The sequence below is a fragment of the Anopheles cruzii genome, chromosome 2 (assembly GCF_943734635.1).
Source record: "Anopheles cruzii chromosome 2, idAnoCruzAS_RS32_06, whole genome shotgun sequence".
Lineage (NCBI taxonomy): Eukaryota > Metazoa > Arthropoda > Insecta > Diptera > Culicidae > Anopheles > Anopheles cruzii.
The window spans coordinates 7,532,638-7,554,890 of NC_069144.1; the positions used below are offsets into that span (position 1 = coordinate 7,532,638).

At 54.6% G+C, this 22,253-nt stretch overlaps 2 protein-coding genes across 2 annotated transcripts; one reads left to right on the forward strand and one right to left on the reverse strand.

Moving 5' to 3' along the window:
- The first annotated feature begins 374 nt into the window (after positions 1 to 374).
- On the forward strand, positions 375 to 18,867 carry LOC128277316 (dmX-like protein 2). The gene is made up of 18 exons (XM_053015761.1): positions 375 to 461; positions 1,765 to 1,982; positions 2,058 to 2,200; positions 2,270 to 2,476; positions 2,549 to 7,011; positions 7,992 to 8,078; positions 9,081 to 9,200; positions 9,274 to 12,997; positions 13,068 to 13,184; positions 13,254 to 13,516; positions 13,595 to 13,854; positions 13,920 to 14,019; positions 15,110 to 15,379; positions 15,447 to 15,516; positions 15,593 to 15,667; positions 15,749 to 15,882; positions 15,958 to 16,041; positions 16,126 to 18,867. Exons 1-18 carry the CDS (start codon positions 375 to 377, stop codon positions 16,324 to 16,326), a joined length of 10,623 nt encoding a protein of 3,540 aa, XP_052871721.1. The 3' UTR covers positions 16,327 to 18,867.
- Positions 18,755 to 22,244, reverse strand: LOC128268810 (RNA cytidine acetyltransferase). The gene is made up of 6 exons (XM_053006051.1): positions 22,042 to 22,244; positions 20,874 to 21,975; positions 20,285 to 20,806; positions 19,692 to 20,219; positions 19,077 to 19,630; positions 18,755 to 19,003 (listed from the first exon to the last, which is right to left on the reverse strand). Exons 1-6 carry the CDS (start codon positions 22,242 to 22,244, stop codon positions 18,871 to 18,873), a joined length of 3,042 nt encoding a protein of 1,013 aa, XP_052862011.1. The 3' UTR covers positions 18,755 to 18,870.
- Between the last annotated feature and the right edge of the window lie 9 nt (positions 22,245 to 22,253).

The following is a 22,253-nucleotide window of genomic DNA, read 5'->3' on the forward strand; positions in this document are numbered from 1 at the left end:
CTAAGTTACGTGTTACGTGTCACAGTTATGCACCGTGTGGCATCACAGTTACTGTTTTTGTTGTTTATTTTTTCAACGGCCGATTTGAATGCATAAATTGACAGTTGGTTTTCGAATATTTTTCGAATTCGAATTTTTTTTCGAAATGTTTGAAAGAGGCCGGGAACGCAGCGAAACAGACACAAGGTGAGAACTGTCAAAAAAGTGTCAAAGTGTGAAAAATTGAAAATCGAAAATCACGCACGATTCGTCCTGCGAGATTGTTTTTCTAGTGATTCGCGCAACGAACGATGCCCTCGGGGGCGCACGGACGCGGCTGGTGAAGCTATGCACCATTCTCGTTGCTAGAAAGTGTGTCGAAACCAAAGAGCGAAATGAATTGTCATCAGATCCTGAGTGGTGCCTGCAATGCTGGCGATCGGTGTTTTGCTGTTGGATCCGTCGAGGGAGTCCCATTCACTGTACGTGCTCGTGCCCCCTCGCTCTAGCTCGCCCTCCCCTGCACCCTGTCGCTAGTGCCCCGTGCTCAGTGAATCCCACGTAGTTCCCGCAGCGACTGATAAGCACAGCACTTGGACCTCATCCAACCAAACAATGGCTGCGCCAAAAAGCAAAACGAAATTGCAAAACTAACCGCAGCCTAGATACCTTGGCCAACCTGTCCATGCAAATACGTAACCCGCTTATCGCTTCGGGGGACGAAATGTGATAAACCCGATTGTAGTGGTGGCCCACGGGGCTTCTTTCCTTTACTCTGTCGCTCCATAAATCGCGTCCAAAGGCTGGATTTGGTTCGAACGATACCTGAACATTCGTGAATAGCCTTCCCACAACGGGAAATGAGGACATTTATGGTGAAAATACCACCGTCCACGGTTTGTGGTCGAAAAAATGGAAAACGGTGACGTTTGATCACTTGACTGATAATTTTTCACTCTCTCGTTCTCGCTTTGGCGCTCTCAATCGATACGGTCGGTCTCTCTCGTGGTGCGCGCTCTCTCTCACTCTGTCGCGATTCTTCATCGATACATATGCTACAAACGCACGCACACGCGCGCGCACGCCCAACCACAGACTTCCCCCCGTCGACACCACCGCGACCCTCACACGGCAATCACCTTCTCTAAGAGCCTCTTGCAACATACTCGGGCAATCCATCAAACGAACAGTGGCCGGTAGTGGGGTGGTGTGACTAGACGGTGAATCAAATTAATATGCATAAAGATATTAATCATGCAAGGGCCCAGAGTTGGCGGCTGGTTTACTAGACCTTCTCGATCTAGTGATCCATGCCGAAAGTGACGACTACAAAACAAGGATCACTGAGAGAGCGAACCAACGAAAGAATGAGCGAACGAGAGAATGCGAGAGAAAGAGAGAGTGTGTGGCGTGATAAAAAAGAAAAACAACAGCACCTCGCACGTGAATCATTTGTGTTGTTTGTGTACATCCCCCTCCCCCTTCCGTCCGTGTGTGAGCGGATACTGTTGATAACTGGGGCTCTCGCGATCGAACCATGGCCACCCCGGTTGGCGGCTGGCTCCTGGGTTCTCTCCTCTGTGTTTGCGCATCTTGTTGGCGCGGGTCCGTTGTTTTGTGGCTGTTTGTTCAAGCACTTGGCGCAGGGTCAGAGAGAAGGCAAAAAAACAAGCGCACGAAGAACGGAACGGGGCGCCTCACGGAGGTCGCCGTTTTGGCCTTGTTTTGCCGATTTTTGTTTCTCACTTTTTTCGCTAATTGTCCATCTCCATCTTCTTGCGGTAGGCATACGCGGCCGGTTGCAATATTGTCGTGCTAGCGAGCAACTTCGAGCGCGTGCAAATTATCCCGGGCGCCGTTCACAACTATATCCGTATATCGGCCCTGGACACGAGCACCGATACGGGCAAGATAGCGGCCGCGTACGAGGACAAGGTGTGCATCTTCGAACCGACGCCCCTCATCCACACCGACCGCTCGTCTACGCACGGCTTGGAGTACAAGTAAGGTTAAACGATCGAAGTGACCTTTGCCTTTGCCGTTCACGATTTGCGTGCAATTTAACCTTTGTTTTGCAGATGGGTGCAGACAGGAAGTTTGCAGGCCGCGTCCCACATTAGCTCGCTCTCGTGGAACCTCGAAGGAACGCGCCTGCTGACCGGTGGCACAGTATTACAACTTTGGCACGAGCGGCTCTCGAAGGATGAGGATGAACCGACCTGTAAGTATGGTGTGCATGGCCTGCTGAACCAAAGCGATCGCTTACAGCGGCGGTTCTGACTCTTTACAGCGGTCAAGTTTGAGATTGGCGGATCGGAGCGGGACCCAAAAACGCCCACCGGAGAAGAGGAATCGGATAGCAGTTCCTGGGACTGTGTGTGGAAGTGTCACACCGCCACACCGGTCCACCATATGGCGTTTAGTCCGGATGGTACACTGTTCGCCACCTCCGGCAAGAGCGACCGGTTGGTGAAGGTCTGGTACGAGAACAAGCACAGTAAGTAGACGGGCGGGCATGTCGGTCGTCATGGCTACCCACTCACCACGCTGCTGCTCGCTTCTATTGCAGTTCTGTTTCCGAACAAAAGCTTCGATCAGACACAATCGCAGAGCAGCTTTATCGGGGCACCGGAAGTGAGCTATGGGTTCGTGTACGTGGCCCATCCGCGTGCCGTGACGCACATCTCGTGGCGCAAAACGAGTAAGTACATGCCGAAGGGATCGGTCTCGAACATGCTGGTCACGTCCTGCCTGGACAACATCTGCCGCATCTGGGTCGAGACGGTGCTGCCGGACGATGGGCTGGTGAACATGAACCAGTTCGATCCGCTTGCGTCGCAAAATCCAAAGTTCCGTACCCATCGCCACAAGCACCGGTTTATGCAGCGCCTGAAGCACATGAAAACGTGTTTCCACATCCGCCGGCACGCGAAGCACGGTGGTGGCGGTGGGCCAGCGAACGGATTGAACGGAATCGGGGCCGGATTCGGGGGGCCCGGTGCCAGTAGCTGCTCGGTGGCGGGATTCGGTAACGCCCCGATACCGACGCTGCCGTCCACGTACAGTGTGCACGACTTTCACTCGTACGGCTACCACGGAACGGGAATGACGCCCGGGTTGCACTTTCACCTGGCCGCTTCGATCAACGCCGAAACGGACATCCCGCTCGTGCCGTCCATGCACACGACCGATCCGGCCACGCAACCCAACTTTATCCTGCACTGGCTGAACAACAAGGAGATGCACTTCACGCCCCAGGCCGAGGGCATTCTGCAGGAGATCACCCGCAAGGTGATCGAAAAGGAGGATCAACAGCACCACCACCAGCAGCAGCAGCAGCAGCAGAATGTGTCCGCCAGCAACAGCGAGGGTGGCGTGGAACCGGCTGGTGGCGGAGGAACCGGTCTGGAGGAGGGATCGGACGATCGTCGCGCCGGCTCGAAGCACCAGCTGCGCAGTGGCCTGTCGCAGGAGGAAAGCAATAGCAACAGCGACGACGGCCAACATCCGGGGAACCGTTCGCACTCGATCGGGGCCGGTTCGCTGGCGGGTGGCCTTTCGAACACGACCTCCATCAATTCGCTGGCAAACGATGGTGGCCACCATCAGAACCACCATCTGCACGTGACGGACTCGCTGGACATGAAGATCGAGTGTTTGCTGCGCGACTGGCACCACAGCCCGGATCTGCTGTTCTCGATCCACCCGATCGACGGGAGCTACCTGATCTGGGTGGTCGAGTGGCTGGACGAGTACCATCCGGGTTCGTTCCGTCAGGCGCAGGTGTCCTTCTCGACGCGTATCCCATCGGCGTTCCCGCTCGGGGACGCAATGTCAATGTCAACGACCGTGGCGCTCTACAATACGGGCGGGAATCTTGGCTTTCGCGATATGATTATGCGCGGACCGAAATCGTCCAGCTGTGGAAACGGTGGTACGGCGAGTGCCTGCCAGCACCAGGCACTGGATGTGATCAGTGACGTTGGCGTTACGTCGCTCCCGAGTGTGCTGGAGGAGAATGAAGCCGACGAAGGTACGGCGGCCACCGGTGGTGAAGCGGGTGCTGATGCCGACGGGGAAGAGGGAACGGGTCCCCTGGCCGAAAATGGCGCTGGTGGCGAGAGGGACGCGCAGGGAGATCCGCTGGAGCAGATGGACATACTGACCGCACCGCCGTCACCGACCATCTCCATGGTAACGAAGCACTCGAACGGAACGCTAAACCTGTGGCAGCTGACATTCGCCGATCGGAGCAAGTTTTCGCAGGTCCTCAGCATTGGCCACGCATCGCGTGCCTCCGGGCACCGGTTTCGCGTGAACGACATCACGTGCCACCCGGTACTGCCGCTTCTGTTGACCACCTCGCATCACAACATCCCCGACATTCCGTCACCGAGCAAATCGTCGGCGGCGGCGGCGACCCCGGGACGACCGAAGGATGTGTTCGTGCCGTCCGGTTTCTGCTCCGAGTTGATTCTGTGGCGTGTCGATGCCGTCGGTCCGCTCTCGCAGTCGGGCGGTGTCAGTGAACTGGCACGCATCAATTCACCGGAAATTTCCGCCTTCAGCAACGTTGCCTGGATACCGACACTGTTGCCCAGCACGACGCTTGGTCCGCTGAGCAACTCACCCTCGGCCTGCTTCGTCGCGAGCGATGGTGAGTGTTTGCGCGTCTACCAAGCGGTGATCGACGCACGCACCCTACTGGCCGAAATATCCAGTTCCGAGCGTCGTTGCCGGCGCATGGACTCGCTCATGTCGCTGTCGACGGAATCGTCGGAAAGCCACGGCGGTATGCTGCTTCCACCGACACTGCACGATCGTTTCAAGATCGTTTCGCAGCAATCGACGGCCCGGCCCGGGTGTATCATTCAGCTCGATGCGATCGACGATGCGACGCACGATTGGCAGAACACGCAGTTTCTGCACGTGTTCCAGGAGCAACTGATTACGGGCGAACGGATCGAGACGGTGGACCCGTTTGGCGGCGGCGGCACGGCGACCACGATGAGCGTCGATCCGGTGGCGTCTCTGGGTGATCCGATGAAACCCACGATCGGACTGATGGACGGTGGCATGGGTGCGATGGTGGATTTGCAGCGGAACGCACAGTTCGAGCAACCATTCTACCTGGTGGTCCTGGAGCGCACCAACAACGGAACGACGCTGCACATGTGGCGCATCGTGATCGCTTCACAGCCGGCCGCGGCCGACGATATGAGCAGCAGCATGATCTACGTCCCCGACAGCAATCTGGTGCAGGATTTGGATGATCCCGAAAACCTGCACCGCCCTTCGGTGGTGCTGGATGACGCGGCGAGAGGCCCCGGTGCCGCTGGCCACCACCAGCATCAGCAGCGGGGAACGGCAACCGGTGCCGCGGAACATGCTTCACACGTTAACATTTCGACGACGAAAGTGTGCACACAGGAACTGCCGCTCCCGGACGGTGTCGATGTGATACATGCGGCCCCAGCGGCCGGCCACCTCAGCTCGTCCTCCATCTATCCGGCCTGCTTCGCACCGTACATTATCGTGACGGCGTGTTCCGACTCGACCGTACGCTTCTGGAAGTGTAAAACGACGAACCGTCGGGCCGGTGAGGAACCGACGGCGGCCACCCGGTACGAGTGGTGCGAGTGGGAAATGATCCGCAAGGATCAGGAATCGACCATCGACGTGAGCGGTCAGCTGCTGCACATCAGTGCCGCGTACTCGGGCCGGATTGCGTGCGCCTACAAGTACGGCAAATCGTTTACCCGGCCGACCAAGAGCAGCGATCCGGAGTCACGGTTCGTCAATCTGAGCGTCGCGATTTACGAGTGCGAATCGACCGGGGGCAGCGAGTGGGTGCTGGAGGACACGATCCACCTGAAGAACATTCATCTGCCGCGCATCCAGATGGACCACAACCTGGACCTGAGCTATCTGTACGATACGCGGACGCTGCAGAAGAAGCAGCGGCTTAACCAGGTGCTCCAGACGCTGTCCCACGACGATGGCCGCTCACCGCGCTCGGTCAACGGGGGTGACGTGACGCCGGATTCGCTGACGAAACCGACGTCCGGGCCACCGGGATTGCTGGCGGTGCCCAGTTTCAGTACGCTGCAGTCCCTGCGCAAAAGCATCACCGAGCACGGTAACACGTGTCCGATTACGCAAAAGCATCTGGTCCAGCTCGACTGGGTCTCGAAGGAGGACGGTTCGCACATCCTGACGGTGGCCGTCGGTAGCAAGATACTGCTCTTCACGCCCGTCTGCAGCGATCTGGCCCAGTCGAACATGAAGGCCATGAAGGAATCACAGTCAACCAATCGGCCGCTGCTGCGTAAAGCGAGTTCGTTGGCGCAGCCCCATTTTAACGATGAAATTCGTTGGATGAAACTGCGTCAGATCGAACTAACGACGGCCGATGGACTGCCACCGCTGCCGATGCAAATCTCGTGGGTGCGCGACGGTATCTTCGTGGCCGGCATGGACTCGGAAATGCACGTCTACTCGCAGTGGAAACCGCAGAGCACCAGCCTGTACAATGTGAGCCACGGGCCGATGGTCGACATTGACGATCTGTACGATACGCGCAACCTGAAGGACGAGGACCTGCGGTCGATGGCGCAGGACAGCACGCAGCGCCGGTTGGCGAACGTTTCCTCGATGCCCGTCCTGTCGCGCGTCAGTTCCATCAACTTGAACCAGCTGATGGCGAGCGAGTCGCAGAAGAAACGGAAACCCCAGGGCGGCGCTAGCACGAGCCATCTGGCCAGCGTGACGGCGGAGCAGCCACAGTCGGGGTCGGCGGCGGCGGCGGCGGCTTCCGGTGGTCACGACTACATGACGGACTACGGGCTGTTTGAGGCGTCCCGCATCGCGTGCCCCGTCCTGCCACAGTACCACCCGAAGCAGCTGATGGAGCTGCTCAACTCGGGCAAGATCCGCTGGGTGAAGGCCATCCTGGCGCACCTGGTGCGGTGCATCAGTGGCTCGTACACGGTGCGCGGTTGTGGCGGGGACGAAGAAAGCCTCAACCGGCAGGTATGTTTATCCGGCCCGCGACGCCCTTCCTTCCTTCCCGATGGCGATTCCCTTGTCCCGAACGCTCAACCTCATCCGCGTCCGTCCGTCCGTCCGTCTAGCGGTCTAAAACGCACGCACAGTACCCCGTAGCACCGCACCGGAACAACATATTGTGTGTGTGTGTGTCTGATTTGTGTTTGTGTGTCTCCGTTGGTCGTGTCTCTCCGTGTAATACGCGCTAATATTGATATTCTGTTGCTAATTCCGTTCATTAGAGTGTGTCACACCTGCGTGTGTGGCTCCTGCGTTATCATCTTTATCATATCAGTTCTCATATCAGCCCACGTTGATTTCAGCGCGCACAATCCGTACGTAGGCGGTACTGAGTTTCATCATCATCTTGCATTCATCTTTCTTCTTCGTTTCCTTGTGGGGCGTGTATAAGAAAATCCCTTCGGCAAGTGGCAAATCAATAACTGGGAATGGGATTAATTAGAACTTAAATATTATCGATTCAAAACGGGGTTGGGATTCCCTATACACGCGCAGACGATCGATCGATAGTTGCGAGTAAAGCTGTTGTAATGATTTCTTTAGTGCTTCTTTGCTTCTCTTCTTCCGCGCTGTCGGCCGTTGGCTCTGACTCTGACCATCTGCCTCCTTCAACCATCAATTGGAACCCGCAAATCTGTACGTCTGCTACTTGCTTCGTCGGAGTGGCATGGCACTTCATTGGCTCAACTCATCCTTTCTAGGGGCCTGACTACTGGTCCGGATTAGAGTGACACGACGCTCGGCGGCTTCGGAATGTTAACGGACACACTCTCTCTATCTATTTGTCAATCATTTCATATTATTTTTCTTCTAGATGCACCCATTTTCCCACAAATTTCTTTCTCGCTCTCTTCCTCGCTTTCTGTCCTTCTGGCTCTCTGTCTCTCTATCTCTTATCCACTTTCCATTATCTTTTCTTTATTTGTTTACATATGTGTTTCCAGCGTGGTTGGTCTCGATCGCGCACACTTTCCATTAGCTGCCCGGCAGGCACCGTTAGTCCTCTTGAACCAAGGGGATCGACGACACAGGTGCGATTTTTTCACAATTATTTATCCGCTAAAAATGCTGCTGCTCTCCCCCATATTTACACTTCTTCTTCTTCGTCGTCTTCTGCGCGGCTCCAATGTTTTTTGATATTTGCTGCCCCTTCAATATATTGTACGATTTGCTTCCGTTTTTATTTTCTCCCTTTTGATGCTTTCCGTTTTTCTTGATGTCGTAATAGTTTCGATGTTCCCACGCGGCATAATGGGCCATTTTTTTGATGTTTTTTTTGGTTCGATTAGGATTGCGATGCGATTCCCGAATTAAAGAAACCACCGGAACAACACCCGGGTGGTTTGTTAAATCTTGACTTGTGAAATACCGATCCCTTAAAAACTCTTTTAAAATGGTACCACCACCAAAAAAAGATGAAAAGATGTTTTGTGTCGTTCGTTCTCCTGTTGGACACCACCACACGTGTGCTCTAAGATCGGATCTGTTGATCCCGTTTTTTGGGTTGTAATTTCGATGTTACTAAACAAAACACCGATTAACACACTTGCGATTATCAAGATTATTTAATACTGTAGTATGTGTTTCTATTTCTTCTATTTCCTAAACCATGTGTTTCCATAACGTGTACTATATTTTCCCGTATTTTACTTTGGACTAACAACGTCGCAACCTCCCTATTCCCATCAAACTATACGGATGTGTGTAGTTTCATTTTGTCTGTATTAATCTCTCTCTCTGTCCCACCTTCTATGCACTTGGTTTACTGATTGGTTTCGCACTTATGCACTTTCTGCAAAGCCCCAAGATCACTGGCTGTGGTGTGGCCAGACCAAGGAACGTGACCGTGAGAAACGTGTCGCGCACTTTTTGGCCTTAGATCAAGTAGCGGTAGTAGTTGTACTAGTAGTTGTAGCGTGTCCAGCAGCACGGTAGTAGCGGTTAACACAGATGTACTGTAATGGAACAGAAAGATCGTGCTCTACTAATGTGTTTCCCGAAAATTTAAATCCCGTAACAAACGATCGTAACAGATCCCGGAGGAGCTGACGCTAGACTACGCGGAAATAACGTCAATCCCGCCGCTACCACTGTGGACGCTGCTGGCAGCGGACAAAGAGTCCCGGGGAAGCAATCTGCAGCAGAGCGACGAAGTGAAGGTAGGTGGTGATCGCGCCCGGTGAGAACCCGCCCCACAATTGATCGATTGTCGCTCGCCTCTTTTAGGACTACAATGAGCTGTTTGAGAGCAACATTGCGGACGAATCGTTGGACGATCTGCTGGACGACGAGAGCGGTGGCGGCGGAGAGGTGAACCGACACACCGATCGCCGTTCGTCGCTCCCGGAGAAACACTATCTGTCGCACTTCGGGCCACGCCAGGGTCAGCTGCTGTCGCGGTTGCTCACGCACACCCACCTACCGGGGCTGTCGTCTCTGGACCAGATGCATCTGCTCGCGCTCGCCGATACCGTGTCGACGTGCAACATCGACTTTGCCGAGCGGTTCGCGATCGATGCCGCCAAAACGGCGATCGCGAAGGAGAACCTAACGGGCGTGCCGAACACGGAGAGCGTGTCGACCGATTCGCTCGACGACTGTGGGTTGCGGTTCCTGTTGGCCATGAAGCACTACAACTACCTGCTCCGCTGCCTGCCCATCTCGCAGCGCCAATCGTTCCAGCGGCAGGGCGTCGGTACGGGTAACATCGTCTGGGCGTTCCACTCCGAGAGCGAAGAGGAGCTGCTCAATCTGATCCCGTCGTACGTGAAGGGTCAACCGAAGTGGCACGTGCTGAAGGAACTCGGCGTAGGCTGGTGGTTGCGCAACAACACCCGCCTGCGGCAGTGCATCGAGCGGCTAGCGAAGGCATCGTTCCAGGCGAACCAGGACCCGCTCGATGCGGCCATCTACTATATGGCGATGAAGAAAAAGTCCGTCGTGTGGGGACTGTACCGGTCGAAGCGGGACGAGAAGATGACCTCGTTCTTCGCGAACAACTTCGCCGAAGATCGGTGGCGTAAGGCGGCGCTCAAGAATGCGTTTGCGCTGCTCGGCAAGCAGCGGTTCGAGCACGCCGTGGCCTTTTTCCTGCTGGCCAACTCGCTCAACGATGCGCTCGAGGTGTGCTTGACGAAGCTGGAGGACCTGCAGCTGGCGCTCGTCATCACGCGACTGTACGAGGGCGAGCACGATGCTACGCCGCCCAGCTTCAAGCGGTTGCTGTACGAGGAGGTGCTGGGGTGTGATCGGAACGGTGAAAATCAGGACCTCTGCCGGGCGCACCCGGACCCGTTCCTGCGCTCGATGGCCCTGTGGATACTGAAGGACTACAGTGGCAGTCTGAGCACGCTGCTCGACAACCAGATCGGCAGCATGCACCCGCTGTTTGACGACGAACGGGCCGTGCTTGGCGGGGGCTCCGGGCACGATCCGAGCCATTCGACGAACCCGAATGTGTTCAACTTCTACGTGTACCTTCGCACGCACCCGCTCCTGATCCGCCAGCACATTGCGCTGTCGGCGCAGGACAAAAAGCGGGCCCAGGTCGTTATTGCTGGCTTCAGTTACGGTGCCGGCGGCGGCGGCGGTGGGGCCGATACTAGCGCGACTGCAGCTGGCACGATGGACAAACAGATTCAGCTGGAGGACTCCATTACGCCGCTCGAGCGGCAGCTTTACTTTACGACCGCACACGCACACTTCAAGGCCGGCTGTCCGGCGTTGGCGCTCGAGGTGCTGAGCAAACTGCCGACGAAGGTGATCGAGCAGGAAGCGAACAGTACGGTGCAGAGTCCGGGTGCTGCTGGTCCGGGCGGTCCGGTCGGTGGTGGGGTGACGGACGCCAAGGACCAGAGTACACTGATCGCGACGGGCATACTGGACTGGAGCAAGAGCACCGCGGGAGGGGACAGTGGCCGCGAGACGGGCAATTCGTTCGATTGGGGCGCAAGCAGCACCAGCACGGCCATGGACTGGGGAGCACCGGCTTCCGGGGGCGCGATGAATGGTGACGATGAGTTTAAAATCGTCTGGGATGATGACGCGGCCGCGGGTAGCGACGACGACGACGACGATGATGACGGTGGCATTCAGATCAAGAGCAGCGCAAACTGTGAACCGGACAACGAAGAACCGCCGGCGGAAGAGGGCGAAGCCGATGCCAGTCCGGGCGGTAGCTTGGACATTATGGCGCAGCAGCTCAAGTTTATCGCCTGCCTGAAGATCCTGATGGAGGAACTGTCGACGCTGGCGACCGGCTTCGAGGTGGACGGTGGTCAGCTGCGCTATCAGCTGTACGTGTGGCTGGAGCGCGAGGTCGAAGCGCTGAAGCAGCTGTGTAACTACAGCACGGGCGATTCGGAGAACACGGCGATCGAAGACACGACGACGGCCGCGATGGATCCCGCGTTCGACCGGGACACGCCGGTACTGGCGAACAAGTTCCCGCACGACAAGCCGACCCTGCACGAGATCCTGATCCAGGAGAAGCAAGACTTCGAGGCGAAGGTACAGCGGGCGGCCAGGCGCAAGCGGTGGCTGAAGGCGAACGAAACGCTGCTCCGTACGCTGCTCAGCTACTGTTCGCTGCACGGGGCCAGCGGCGGTGGGTTGGCCTCGGTGCGTATGGAACTGGTGCTGTTGCTGCAGGAGCTGCAGCAGGAGAAAACTCAACAGCAGCTACTGTCTCCGCTGCCGTTCCCCACCACGCTGCCGCTGCTGAGTGCTTGCGTGGCCGGCAACAAGACGGTGATCGCGGACCCGCTCCGGTATCTACAGTCGCACACGCACGATATGCTGCAGACGATGGTCAGCATGCGGATGCCGCCGCACATGAACCGCGCGTACAGCTTCCCGAGCGGTATCTTCGTCCTGCGCGATCTGGCCGTGGCGCTGTCGGCCTGCATCTACCAGTCGCTGTGCGATTCCGACACGTTCAGCGTGAAGCAATCGGCGGCGGGTGCGGACGGTGCGGCTGGCCAGGGTTGCCACAGTCCGGGCATGGAGACGATCGCCAAACTGAACGCCAGCTGCCAGAGCACGCACCTGATGGCGAACGCGGCCGCCCATCAGCGGCGCCGCAAGTACTCGACCGATGAGCCGCTGGCCGTCAGTACGCCGCCGTCCAAGTGGCCCGGCGTCACGAACCTGCGGGCCCTGTTGGCACGCGAGAAGGACGAAGATACCCCGCGGCTGAACGTGCTGCTGTGCGAGTCATTTGTGGCCGCCTACATGGCACTGTTCGTGTACGCGCTGACCACGTGCGACAGTCACATCCTGTACCGGTTGGCGGGTCAGAACTTTTCCGACGGCTCCTGGTCGACCCTGTTCGGTGGCGGCGTGAAGAAGCTGCTCCGCAAAGCCACATCGCACGCACAGACGGCCCAGGCCGTGCAGGCGCAGCTGCAGCAGGAAAGCCTGGACGGAGCACCGGCCGGGAGCAACGATTCGGGGACGAGCACCGGGGGCAGCACTACGACGGACGGCGGGAGCGTGTGGGGTGCCGTCACGTCGCTGACGAAGCAACGGGTCAAGCTGAATATGAAACTCCTCGGGCACTTTGCCGGGCCGCAGGGGGCATCGAGCATGAAGGAAGACAAACCGACGTACCGGGAGCAGTTTGTGCCGCCCGAGATGTCGATGGTTTCGTACTTCCTTACCAAGCCGATCCCGCGCGGCATCGGCATGGACGAGGAGGAGTACGATTCGGCCGACTCGGCCGTCTCCGATCTGGACGAGGACGAGGACGACGAGGACGTGTTCAACGATCCGCTCAACAACGACCCGAAGGCATCGCAGGTGTCGGCCGCGGTGCGCAAACATCGGCTGGAGAACAACGAGCACTCCAACCCGCACTCGTACTCGTGGAGCATCATGCGGTACGCGCTGATACGGGTCGCCCAGAGCCAGCTGCAGTCGTTCATTGCCGTGGCCGGCATCGAAATGCAAGGTAGTAAGACAAACGGTGACAGCCGATCCTGCGGTCCTTTTTTTTAACATCGAACCTGTCTCGCTTCCAGAGCTTCCGGTGTGCAGTCCGCTGGTGCACGGTATACTGCGGTCACTATCCGCCTGGCAGGACCTGCTGAAAGACGAGCTGGAAAACCGTGGACCGGCGTCGGTCGATTACATTCCGGGTAAGTGGCAACCGTTCGCACCGTTCGAGAGTAATACTGATTCCTGATTCTCGCTTCGCCCATTGCCAGGCTGCTTCGTGGAATCGGAAGCTAAGGGCCCCGCCATACACAAGTACCGGTCGCTGCTGGAACGCTCCAACACGCCCTTCAGCCCGTGTCTATCGGCTGCGGCCCCGGCCAAACGCCTATGGAACTATCTCGTGCGCATCGAAGCGGTGCAAGATATCTTCATCCGGGCCGTGTTTGGCAAGAAAAAGTCATCGTCGGCCAGCAACGCGTACGATCTCTCGTCCGGCGGCGGCGGCGGCGGTGGTGGTTCCATCTCGGCTTCGGTGGTCGATGCCGCCGGTGGCACAGCGGCCGGTTATGACGCCAATGGCGGTGGTGCCGCAAACGGCGCCGTGCATCAGCAGAACTACAACATTCCAGAACCGGTGCGAATCATCCACAAGGACCAGGAACAGATATCGGCGTTCTGCCTGAACATGGTCAATCCCGGGCTGCTCGCGCTGGCCACACCGCGCGAAGTGCAGGAGATGGACATTTCGCTGCTGCTCGAGTCACCGAACTGGATGGAGGACGAGTGCGAGATGGACATCATGAACCTGTCGCGTGACATCGAATCGCTGCCGTCGAGCAGCTTTCTCGTCATCCAGACCGCCACGGATAAGTAAGTGGTTGCGCGGGGCCAACAAAAAACGGACCCTTCTCATAACTATTCCGTTCTATTGGCAGGCATCTGTTGAACCACAATATTAGCAGTGCCCAAAATTACGGTGCACCATCTAGTCCTCAACCCGGAATTGCTGGACAATCAGGCCGTGGCGCTTCAGTGGTACGTAGCAGCTCCGAAAGCCGGGTCACCCGTTAGTTTGTGCCCTAGTGCGCCACAGGTTTCACTAACGCTTCATGTTTATTTCGGGGAGGGCCCATTCGGGGAAAGGCAATCTGTACAAAGAACACGGGCTCTGGGTATTGCAAGGCTTTCTGTGATAAGTTTCAATGCTGGTTTTGGGTTACTTTCATCACTGACACTGCAGCAAGGTTTCCAGCGTCGTCACAGTGAGCTGTGACTTCACAAGACACAAACATTCAAAATGGGCGCCGTTCTGTTCTTCATTCCCCCGAAAATAGCAACCATTTCCGATCGTATTGCTAATATCAACTGTAACATGACCTACTCGAAAGCCCATTTTAAACCGAATTCCCGTTTCTTTCTCTTTCTTTCTCTGCAACGTGCGCGCGCTGTTCTGTACTAACCCGGGGAACTGTGCTGTGGCGCTACAATCATGTCCCTCTATTGTTTCGCTGTTGTGTTGTGCGTTCGTAAATGTGTGTCGTAAATCAAAACATCACATCTCCATCGCGGCGCAACGTATTAAAAAATTCGGCTTTCGAGCAGATTAAGGGCGCCACTTTCCCCGGCAGCCAGTGCCCACGGTTCTGTAAGCTGGTTATCGATCGTTCCAAACATTTGCTGAAACCGGTACTTTTTTCGGAAATATTTCATGATCGTTTCAATTTTGCACCCGCCACCGATAGTTTTGCTGTTCCTGAGCTCATTTATTTATTGCGTTCGTTCGTTCGTTGAAATCAAGTTATTTCTGTTTCTGTTTCGATGTTGCATTGCACACAGAGAACTGTTGCGCCATTTGCTTTTATGTATAGTTCTGTAAAACATTGTACGTTGTCAACTGTTACGAGGATTTACGATAGTTTTAGTACATGTGTTAAGTTCCGTTCTAGCACATTTTGCAAACTTTCCGTATCACTTTCCCGTAGCATTTTCGACGGATTTAGCCGTAACTCTAGTTAGACTTATCCGTTCCGCATCTTTTGCACGACGTTTGCTAACTGTCGAAACCGTTTGACGAATCACTAATGGTTTGCTTTTCTTCTCGAAATCCCATCGAAACGCCCCGAAGGTGCTCAAGCATAAGGTGGACAACATCAAGCGCATGAGCGCACACCCGTTGATGCCACTGTACCTTACCGGTGGTCAGGACGGTTCGGTGCAGATGTGGGAATGGGGCCACCAGCAGGTCGTCTGCACGCCCCGCTCGCCGGGCACGTTTGCGAAGGTAACACGGTGCCGGTTCTCGCAGCACGGCAACAAGTTTGGCATCGCCGACGGTGACGGTAACCTAAGCCTCTGGCAGGTGGGACTGGCCAGCCAAAGCAATCGTCCATTTTTCGTAAGTCGCCCCGTAGGTCGTTCGCCGAATATGGCGAATTCTAAACTTTTCTTTTTTTCATTCACAGACTTATCAATGCCATAATAAAGGAATTACAGATTTCGTGTTTCTCGGTTCGTGCAGTTTGGTGGCAACGGGTAAGTCCCTTGGCCCTTGGCGCTGCAATCGATGCAACGTACCTTAATTGTCTTTCACTCTCCAAACACCAAATAGCCGGCCACAGCTCGGAGAGCAAAAATGTAGCCATTTGGGATACGTTATTGCCACAGAAAAAGGCTCTAGTGTCCGGTAAGTGACCGCCGTCGCCGCCGTGTAGAGTGGAGTGCCCTCTTCTCGTGTCCGCTAATGTCCGATTTGTCCTACCCTCAGCCTTCACCTGCCACGATCAGGGTGCCTCTAGTCTAGCGTACGCTCCGCAGCACCAGCTGCTGATTTCGGCCGGCAAGAAGGGTGACGTAAACATCTTCGATGTACGCCAACGGGTCCTGCGCCACCGGTTCCAGGTATGTCCATATCCAAGCTCGATCCGTCTGGTACACCTTTTTAATCCGGCCCCTCGTTTGGCTCGCGTTTTTCAGGCTCATGAACATCCGATCAAGTGCTTAGCCATTGACCCGAACGAGGAACACTTTGTGACTGGCTCCGCGGACGGTGACATCAAGGTAACGCCGATGGCTGCGGTTGATGTGAAAGAAAGAAGGAGGATCGTCTATATCGCTTCGTTTTGATCTAATCCTCCACTCCAGGTATGGGGCCTAACCGTACACACGCAGCTGTACAGCTTCATGGGCGATCACGCAAGAAGCAGCTTCTTCAAGCACATTGGACAGGGAGTGACGCAGCTGCAGATCGATCAGGGTGGCCGCCTGTTCTCTTGCGGGGCCGATGGTTCAATGAAGGTTCGCCAGCTGCCTGACCGTGAATCGATCATTCACTCGCTGTACTAGAGCGGCACCCAACGGCTGCGTAGATGGTTATTGAACGGACTGAACTGACTAATGGAACGCAACAAAAGGTACCGTACCGAAGCAGAGCGTAGCTTAAACCTATCGTTAACCCGTATAGAGAACTCCAATCTATCAACTCAAGCAAATACATATACATATTGCGTTGACCCGAAAGTGGGACCCGATCGTGGTAGGACCCGATTGCGGCTACCAAATGTGCGTGTGCGTGCTACTCTCGGTTTGACTCGGTTTTTGGAAGCTTTTAACCAATTACACAACCTTCACCAAAAAAGATGTCTACGGTAAATACCCGGCCTGTTTAACTTGTTCCGCCCCGTAACGATTCGCTTGTTTCGTTTGGCGTTTGTTTCCATTAAGTATAGCGCGTTGAAATTACATGTTGGGACCGTGGGCAAAGAAACACAGATGGCAGCATGGCAAAGCATGTGACTGAGGCTGGATGACTATAAGCAAAAGATACTATATATATATATACATCTATATATACAACACGACGATTGATGGTGGGAGTAATCGAAACGAGACGAATGAGGAGGCGGACAGGAAAGTGAAGCAGTATATTAAATTTACACCTAAACTCATCGCAGACAATACCCGTATTGATGCTTAACGATAAGATTGTAATGTTATACCAAAAAAAGCGGCAAAACACCGTCGGGGGGAGAACAGTGGACCGCTAAAGGAAGGCAGGCAACCCATTTCCTCCGACAGCTGAACGACTACACATGTGATTGGCCAAGATGTGAACGCAACGCGTGTAGACCGATTCACTAGACCATCGGAAACGGGACAACGCTAGACACGGCACTGCTCCCTAGCGTTGGACGAAGACAATGAATAAGACCTAGGGTCACTATTATGCTATTTATATAGAACACTGTTACGTGAGACGGAACGAGGACGGAAGATGAGGAATAAATTGAGGAGCAAGCAAACACGGCTAGCAAGCAAATAAGCAAAGGGTATGTATAAAGTATTAGGCTAATTAGTTAGCACCAATATTCGACCGCGGAGCGTCGCGTATTATTCAAATACATTTCTTACGTCCTCCCGGTAGGCTTTTCCAAGAGACACACTTTCCGCTTGTTCCGTTGCGCTCCCGTGCCCTAGATTAACAGTAACGGCACCCTCCCTACACTCACCACTGAGGATTTCATGGGGGAGGCGCTATTAGAATCTATTTAATCAAAAGCAGCAAGCAAGCAAGCAATCATTAGTGTGGCCCAGCGCGCAACCCATTCCTGACTCTGTTATTCCGCGCACAATTGTTTACACGTTACACTCAGTCTTTCCACCTTATTCCGGTTCTTTCGAGCTAACAACGATCCTTAGGCCTCCTCTTGGTTTCTATCCAATTCCTTTGTGAGGGGTAAAAGAAAACGTAACAAAAACGTATGTATTACTGCAATCCAACCTTTGAAACGATTGAATGTTCTAATGATGAGATAATAACGAAACACTACACAGCGCATCTACACTCGTAATCACACACACTCTACAGGACGCATACGCAAAACGTGCCACACCAGAGTGGTTTCTTGTTAACTAACAAAACCTACTGTTATCTTTAGACCCTAAGCCATAAGCCACCAACCCTCGCCCCCCTAGTATGTGTAGCTGGAAAATGACCTGGGCACTCGCGGGCAATAATGAGTGTTGAGAGGAACGTGTTGTAAGCATACAATAAACGAAATATACAGACACAGACAGACACGCGATCTATTTAAAAGGGATAAATCAATCAACCTATAGCGGAAAACGGCCAACCATTAGTCGCGAAAGGCCGAGTTCGGAAACAAGTTCGTACGAAGGAGTTATAAACATATACAACACAACACGCAGACACACAAGCACTACAATGCAATGTAGGTTTTAAAGAGGTATTAAAAGCCCGTGCCCTCCCTTCTTGTTGTTGTTAACTGATGTGTAAGATATGAAGCAAACGAAACGCAAACGCAAACAAAACGCTCTGGTATTCCTGAGTTTTGCCTTGTCAATCCGTCTGTTCCCCGTTTGGGTTTTGTGGGGCAATCCTGCTGGGGCTCTTTCCTTCCACTCAGCAGCGATTGGAAACCTGGTCCATTATTATTGGTTTTAGTGCTAGTTACAACGCTAGTTTAGCTGCTATTGTTTATTGCTTTTACATTGCCTCTAGCTCTAGAGGCAGATCGATACCTTGAACCCGAATTATTCCACCACCTGGAAACTTCTAATCTGTCTCAAGGCGCACAATGCTCTTGAACTATAAAAGAACTTTCTACGAGTGAGTGTCGAGGCGTTCGTTAGGCGCGATAGGAGCGATAAAAAAGCTTTTGCTGGTTTTCCGTAGTTATGTACGTATGCGTATGCGAAAAGTAAAATGTTTTCCCATTTGTTTATTTTATTAGAGCCCCATGTTTTAGTTTTTTGAATTTATTTATTTACCAATAAATGTTCATCGTTATCACAATATATGGTGATAGGTTTTAGCTTTGATTTGTTTTCAGCGAGAAATCTAAACAAATAACAAGTCAGTACCGCCGCTTACGCTTTGTTTTTATGAAACTTTTGTTTTTTGCCAAACTTTGCCTTTTTCTTCTGAAACCCATTGCCGCCGCCACCGCCGCCGCCGGCCGCCATCGGTGAATCGTCTTCTTCGTTGAGCCGCTTCTCTCCACTGGAAACAAAAGGGAGAACACATTAACGCACCGTACAAATGCCACCTTCCGCCTGGCACCGATGAGGCGTACCTTTTGATGGAGACGATGGAAGACTTCGTTTTCGACAGTACGCTGTTCCACTCCTCGTCCGTGCCCTTGATGGCGTACTCGGCCAGATCCAGCTTCTTCAGCTTGGCCAGTTCCTTCTTCTGCTGCTTCTCCAGGCGCTTCACGTCGTCCGCCAGCTCCTCGTTCAGCGTTTGACGCAACGGCACCAACCGGTCGCCCATATCGAGGTCGCTTTCCTTCACCATCGTTCCCTCGATCGTGCGCTCCATCACCTGGGTCAGGTGGGCGGTCAGCTTTTTGATGCAATCGTAAAACTTGGCCAACACCTGGTTCGGTGGCATACGGAACTCCTCCATCAGCTTGTCGATCGTTTTGTTCTGCAGCCCACAGCCGAGCAGGATCGCTTTCTGCAGCGATTCGATGTGCGCTCCGGCCATCCGGCCTTGGAAGTAGAGCGACGCCAGATCGTTGGTCAAATCCATGATCAGCCGGTACTCGACCTGGTTGGCGACGTAGCTTTCGAGGCGCTGAATGTCGTGCGGCAAAAACACTTCATCGATCGTCGATTGACGCAACTCTGTGCGGAGAACAGGAGGGACATTACAAATGTTACATCCGACGTGGGGCGGATCGGACCATACCTTTGGCTTCCACGGCGACGGCTTTGTTTTCGAGCAGCGACAGTGCCAGGCCGGTCGTGAAGCGACTGAATGCTTTTCCCAGCAGCTTCAAGATGCGCCGCCGGAAGTCAACAAAGTACTGTCGCACCCAATCTGCCGTTTCGAGCCGCTCGACACTCGGACTGATCGGGCACAGCATAATGCACGAGTGTTCACCCGTCAGTTCGTTCTCCTTCTGGCTCAGGTAGACGGGAACGAATTTTTGACTCTTCCAAAAGCGCAACAACTCCGTCGTGAGCCCGAACGACGTGCCGACATAGTCGAGTGGTTCCGGTCGTCGTTCGGCGAGCCGCTTCAGCAGGGTGGGAATCTTTTTCCGCGGTGCTATAACCTCCCGCAGCAGATCGACCTCTTCGTCGTCGATCGTTTCGATTCCGCGATCATCCTCGTCGTACCCGGTGGTCCCGTTATCATCCATCAGCGACATGAACTTGCCTTCGTAGTACGTCTTCAGCTGCTTCAAAGCCCTTTTACCGTAGCCCATCTGTGGATGAGGGAAATTGCCATGTTTGATCGATCATTTCGGAGTTGAACTCCGCAATTCCTTACCCGTTGATAGTTCGGATGCGTGGCGATACGTACGATGCGGGCCCCAGAAAGCTTCGGAAACTCACGGTCACCGTACTGTTCGGCCATGTTCCATGGGATCAAATCGCCAGCCCCCTTCATACCGCGCACGAGCGAGTTTTGGATCGATTGCGCTGAAATCTGTCCCTCGAGGCACACCTGAATCACGACCAGTATCTCCGGCAGCTGGTCCTTCTTGGTGATCGGTCCGAGCAGACAGAACAGATGGTGCGCCGGGGCATCACTCATCATCTGCAGATCGTTTGGGCTGTTTTTGTAGTGCGACGAAACGCAGATCGATACGATGCGCTGCAGGAAGGCCTCGGCGGCACGGTGATACGAGAACAGGGCGTCCCGATCGACGTAGTACAGCTCGCAGGCATCGGGCGGTGGACAACCGGAAGTCAGGTTCGCCACGACCGTGGCATCGAGACAGAGCAACGACGTTAGCCACGCTTCCACCGCATCTCCCGGACTGTAACGGATCGATTCGTCCAGCTTGATCTGTGGGGTAGGGTGAATAAGGATCGTGTGAAAACCGGTTTTCAACTGCAGGCAAATAGGTTCTTACTGGTGGTGGCGCGGCATTATCTTTCTGCAGCTGCGACAGCAGCTTCAAGCTGAGCGATCGTCCCGTTCCTTCGTACCCGTTAATGGTGGATGCCATAAACACAAGGTACGAGCCGAGCATCGCCTTCACCATCGGTAGCGGAATGGCGGCCGCTTCATCGATAATCAACAGATCGGCCGCGTTCAGCAGATGAGCATCGGTCGGCGAAATGTACTGCACGGTTTGGCGACTGTTGCGCGTAACGTTGATGCGAATGATCGCCTTATTGAAGTCCGGGTTCGTCGAGCGGATGATCGTGTAATCCGTGTGCTCCTGATACTCGAGCACGTCGAAGCCTTTCAGGATGAACTCGAACAGCGTGATTAGATTCTCGGGCGACGGTGAAGTGACGTACACGTTCACGTACCCGAACGCAATGGCGCCGGCGATGGCCAGACCCATTGCGGCCGATTTTCCGCGGCCACGGCCAGCCGTAAGAGAAGTGGGCGGTTTGAGCTGCTTCTCGGCCAGTGCGTCGATAAACTGGGCGACGGCTTTCGCTTGATCGTACGTTCGGCAAAGGTTCACCAACGGACCGGCCGGCGGAGTGTCGGTTAGGCTTTCCTTCAGCTCGGCCAACTGTTCACCGTGGCCACCGGCACCGATCGTCGAAACGTCGATCGGTTTGACGTCGGCGGTGCGTGACGAAAGCGGCAACACGGTCAAATCATCGTTCACCAGCAGGCAGCGGCTGCAGTCGGCCAGCGAAAGGATGAGTCGCTCGTTGAAGCGACACGTCACGTTCTGGTGCGCCTCGGTCCGGTACCGCTTGTGCACATCCATGCTCATCGTGTAGAGCTGCTTCAGGGAGGAAATGGTTTTCAGCAGCAAAATGATCAGCCCACCACCTTCGACCGTTTCGATCGTACGGGCCAACAGATTCGGCGTCAGTGCCTCAAAGTCCTGCAGCACACAAACACCGTACGTTTTGCCGAGAATCGTGTGCGTGTCCTTGTAGTACCGACCGTGGATGGTGGTTGCGACGCGGAACGCATCAAACAGATCCGATTCGTTGATGTCGATCTTGCCGGATTGGATCTTCTTGGCGCGTTTCTTACCGTGGCTGGAAGACAAACGAAATTATTAGCAACATTCTTTGGGCGACCCCATATCTGCCGCTGGCAATTACTTGGAAATGGCTTCATCTTTCGTTTTGTAACACCACAGCACCGTCGGTCTCGCTTTTACCGATGCCTTCGTCAGGATGTCATACAGGATCGGGACCTGATCGCGACCCTTATCGCCGACCACGACAAACATCGTCCGATGACCCAGCTTCACACCGTTCTCTATCATCACCCGAATGCGGTTGTCGATCTTTTTCTTCACCATTTTGGACAC